The 4,574-nt window shown below is 48.5% G+C and overlaps 1 protein-coding gene across 1 annotated transcript in view; it reads left to right on the forward strand.

The window, feature by feature from the left end:
• LOC101998641 (dipeptidase 2) overlaps window positions 1–2,109 on the forward strand; it is a 7,672-nt gene extending 5,563 nt beyond the window's left edge. Inside the window, exons 8-10 of the mRNA XM_005345434.2 lie at window positions 145–220; window positions 1,561–1,696; window positions 1,808–2,109. Coding sequence (XP_005345491.1) covers window positions 145–220; window positions 1,561–1,696; window positions 1,808–2,047 — 452 coding nt within the window. The 3' untranslated portion in view covers window positions 2,048–2,109. The remainder of the gene's footprint in view (window positions 1–144; window positions 221–1,560; window positions 1,697–1,807) is intronic.
• Window positions 2,110–4,574: the final 2,465 nt, after the last annotated feature.

The following is a 4,574-nucleotide window of genomic DNA, read 5'->3' on the forward strand; positions in this document are numbered from 1 at the left end:
AGAGAGAGAGAGAGAGAGAGAGAGAGAGAGAGAGAGAGAGAGAATCCTAGACTGTAATCCAAGGAGGAATGGGATCTGCCAAACCTAGTTCCAAGGCCACTCTTTCCCTGAAAACCCCATTCTGTTAACTGTCCATTTCCCCAGATCACTTTGACCACATCAAAGCAGTGATTGGATCGGAGTTCATAGGGATTGGTGGAGATTACGATGGCGCCGCGCAGTGAGTATTTCTCCGTGGCTGATCTGAAGCTGCTTCTCGCAGCATCAAGGTCCTCAAAGCCTTTAGGCTTTGCCCATTGGACATCTCTCCATCCCCAGGGCTCTTTCCTGTGCTCTCCTGTATGTCTTCAGCCCAAGGCCCCCACGAAGGTACTTTGAGAAAGCTCATTTTTCTAGCTCGTGCACCCACTGCAGACCTCTGAGCGGACTATCTTCTCTGCCAGTTGTTATTCTCGGTACTGTTGTCAAGAAAGGGCTTCTCTGTGTAGCCCTGACTGTCCTGGAACTCACTCTGTAGACCAGGCTGGCCTTGAACTCAGAGATCTGCCTGCCTCTGCCTCCCAAGTGCTAAGATTAAAAGTGTGCCCCACCACCGCCTGGCTATTCCTTTTCTTTTTTAAAACAATATTTACCACTTGGAAAGTGGGGTGGATGTGCATACTAGGGCACACATGGCAGGAATCACTCTTTTCTTCTCCCATGTGGATTCCAGAGAATACACTCAGGTTGTTAGGCCTTTAGTCACTGAACCTATTATTGGCCCCTGTGTTTGTTTCTTCAGTATTCCTTTTTTTCTTTTCCACTTCAGAACCTTCCTGAAGTTAGTCAAGCCAGGGACTCTACTCCTGAGCAACAGCTTCAGATACTCCTTTTTTTTTTTAACAGAGGGGATATCTGCATTTATTAGAAAGCATAAATCTTTAAAAAAAAGCATAAATCTTTTCTTGTTTGTTTTTGTTTGAGAAAGAGTTTCACTATGTAGCCCTGACTGGCCTCAAACTCAGAGAGATCTGAAGCCTGCCTCAGCCTTCCAAGTGCTGGAATTAAAGGCGCACACCACCATCGCCCAACTGGAAGGCATAAATCTTAAAAGACCATTTAGTGAGTTTTAGGAGCTGTTCAAGGAAGGGACCAGGAGTGATAGGGAACTTGCTTATCTATGAGGCCCAAGGTTTGATTTATAGCACTACATATTTTTTTAAAGATTTATTTATTTACTATGTATACAACATTCTGCCTCGATGTATGCCCGCACGCCAGAGAGGACACAAGATCTCAATACAGATGGCTGTGGGCCACCATGTGGTTGCTGGGAATTGAACTCAGGACCTCTAGAAGAGCAGGCAATGCTCTTAACCTCTGAGCCATCTCTCCAGCCCTACATATTTTTTTTAAGAGATTTTCAGACCTCTGAAGAATTAGGACTGGAGCAAACTACTTACCCCTTCCTAGTCTCCAGCCCCACGTATGACCATTGCTGAGGGTTAACTCAGATAGAGCTGAGGATTTCAGTTGGATTAGGATATCGGGTCTGAGGTTCGCCTGCTGGTGACTGCACAGGTTCCCTCAGGGACTGGAGGACGTGTCTACCTACCCAGTGCTCATAGAGGAGTTGCTGAGACGGGGCTGGACTGAACAGGAGCTGCAAGGTGTCCTTCGAGGAAACCTGCTGCGCGTCTTCAGAGAGGTGGAACAGGTATGGTGAGACGGCAAGAGAGCAGGGCATGAATCTGCGCCGGGGCTTCCGGAGCATTAACAGGCTACAGGAGACCCGGAAGAGCTGCTGACTGACAACTGTCACCTCCAGGTCCGGGAGCAAAGCAGATGGCAAAGTCCTCTGGAGGACATGATTCCAGAGGAGCAGCTGGACAGTGCTTGTCACTCACTCTTGCCACGTCGACAAGAGAAACAGCAAAAGGAAAAGAACCAATCAGAGATCCCAACACATCATACACTCAAGTTATCACCTGAGGGGTTACACTCAAAATCTCCCCACATAGCCCCAATCCTCACCATTGTTACAGCCTTTCTAGGCCTCATTGTATGACTTTGTGATCCACGCAGCTCTCCCAGTTATCATTCTGTACCCTCGAACCCCCTCCACTTGTGCAGGAGCAAACATTTAATGGAAGTAAATGTGTTTAATGTAGACACAGATGTGAGCGTCCTTTTCTGTGGCAGTTCAGGGTAACACGGGCTCCCAGCGCTCGTGGTCTGTGGAACGTGGCCTTTCAGCCACCATTGGCTCAAGGAAGTTGTCAGTGATCTGCACTACCTCGGTGGCTGGGCCCAATGCCGGATGAAGCCGATGGGTTGGGTCTGGCTTCAGGGAGAGGTCTGGAATTTAGGGGTCGTTCTGAGCATTTCACCTCAATACATAAACTGAACCACTGATTCCCACCATACAATCTCTCAAGCAATTCTTTAGATTCCTAAGAAGGGAACCTGGCTGGATCCTGAGTAACCTTCATTCTTCTTGGGACAAAGGCCAGAACTCCAGGACACATACTGGGTCCTGGGCCTCTGCTGGTTGGACTGGCTTTGATGTGGTGAGATTTCAGCAGTCAGGAAGTTCCTCTTTACCAGGTACAAATTGTCCATGCCATCCAATGCCCAGGGCCTGACTGGGAATTAATAGCAGCTGCAGTAATAATAACAGGCAATATTAAGAGCCAATACTCAGCTCTTTTGTAGCTTAGTTGGTAGAGCGCTTGCCCAGCATGCAGGAAGTCCTGGATTTGATCCGCAACACCACACAAAACCAGGCCTATTGCTGCACACCTGCAGCCCTAGCACTTGAGAGGTAGAGGCAGGAAGAGCAGAAATTTCAAGGTCAGGCTGAGCTGGGGAACCAGCCTAGGGTACGGGGAACGTGTCTCAAAAATAAATAAATAAATAAATAATAAACAAATGAAAGCTGGTGCGGTAGCTCTGTAAGTGAAGTGTTTGTCCTACAAGCAGGTGTGAAAACCGGAATTCAATCCTTCAGACTCAAACTTTAAAAAGCCCAAGAGATGGAGATGGCTCAGAGGTTAAGAGCTTGTACGTGCTCTCTGTAGAGGACATGGTAGTATCTGGGGGAAGGGGGGGCTGCGGGAGGCACGGGTGCTGCAGAGAAAACCAGAACGGATCAGTCCCTTCTGCTCTGTCCTCTGTGCTGCAGAGCCCTTCCTCTCAGGCCCCTTCCTTTCTCTGCCTAAAGCCCTCCTGTCTGCTTGGCATCCCAGACACAGCCTTGCCTGTCACTGCCGTGGGTCCCCTTGGAGGGGGCTTCTGTAAGAGCACTTGGCTTCCTGGGGAGCCAGTGGCAGCTGTGTGAGGCCTGCGTGTGTGGCCCATCTCCATAAAGAACGGTAGACCCTCGAGCTAGCTACAGCTGAGACCCCCTTCGTTTCTCCTCCCACAAATGAGAAGGATTTCTAAAAGCCTGCTGTTTCTGGGCTGTAATGAGTATGTTTGGAAAAGCGGTGTAAGATAAATTTGTTAAGAACTCCTCCCATCGTGGTTGGCTGCCCCTCTTGGGATCCGTTCATTCCAGCCACACTCAACAGTAGCCCTGTTTTAGCTAGGTTTCAGTATGCTGTTTTCTTTTTTGAGACATTATCTTAACATACTGAGAGCTGTAACTGTAATTGACCTTGATATCTCTCTCTCTCTCTCTCTCTCTCTCTCTCTCTCTCTCTCTCATATTTATTTGTGTTGTGTAGTTGAGTTTGTGGGTGCATGTGCCTGGGCAGGCACAGAGGCCAATGCCAGAGGAGGGCAACCCATGTCCTACCCTATTATTTTCTATCTTTGAGGCTTGGTTTCAAATTGAACCTAGAGGTTCTTTTTAGCTAGGTTGGCAACCTCAAGGCCCCAGCAATCCTCTGTCTTCTGCCCTCACATCACTGGGCTTACAGGTACTTTGAGGCCATACCCAGTGTATTACCTGGGTCTTCTGAGCCAGGCAACAAGTTTTCTTAAGTGTGGAGCCATCTCTCTACCTCACCTCATTTTAAAATAAGATTCTTTTTTTTTTTTGCAAGACAGGGTTTCATGGTGTAACTCTGGCTCCCCTAGAACTAGCTCTGTAGACCAGGTTTGACCTCAGACTCACAGAGTTGAAGAGGGACTTTTCCTTATGATTAAAGGCATGTGTCACCACACCCCAAATCAAAGATTACCTCTCACACATTGCTCCAACTTCCTGAGACACCGTCCCCCCCCCCTTTTTAATATAGGGCTTCCTGCCTCTGCCTCCCAAGGGCTGGGATTAAAGTATGTGCTCCAGCGCCAGGGAAGATACCTTCTCCTTACTCCTCCATTGCCAACATTACTTCCCCTCCACAAGTCCTACCTCCTGTGTCTTCCCATGTATCCTTTTCTCTAACACTCAGCGGCTTACACTTACAGGCAGCAGAGGGTCAGCGTGTGTTTTCCGGGACAGGTCAGGAAAGTCCCTGAAGGTTTCAACACCCTTCCCCAAGCTCTTCCATTCATCACTGGGCAATAAAGTACATTGTTTTTGTCGAGTCTCATCAAGAAAGGGTCTGGCCGGGCGATGGTGGTGCACGCCTTTAATCCCAGCACTC

This window comes from Microtus ochrogaster, chromosome 4, assembly GCF_000317375.1.
Source record: "Microtus ochrogaster isolate Prairie Vole_2 chromosome 4, MicOch1.0, whole genome shotgun sequence".
In the NCBI taxonomy this organism is placed as follows: domain Eukaryota; kingdom Metazoa; phylum Chordata; class Mammalia; order Rodentia; family Cricetidae; genus Microtus; species Microtus ochrogaster.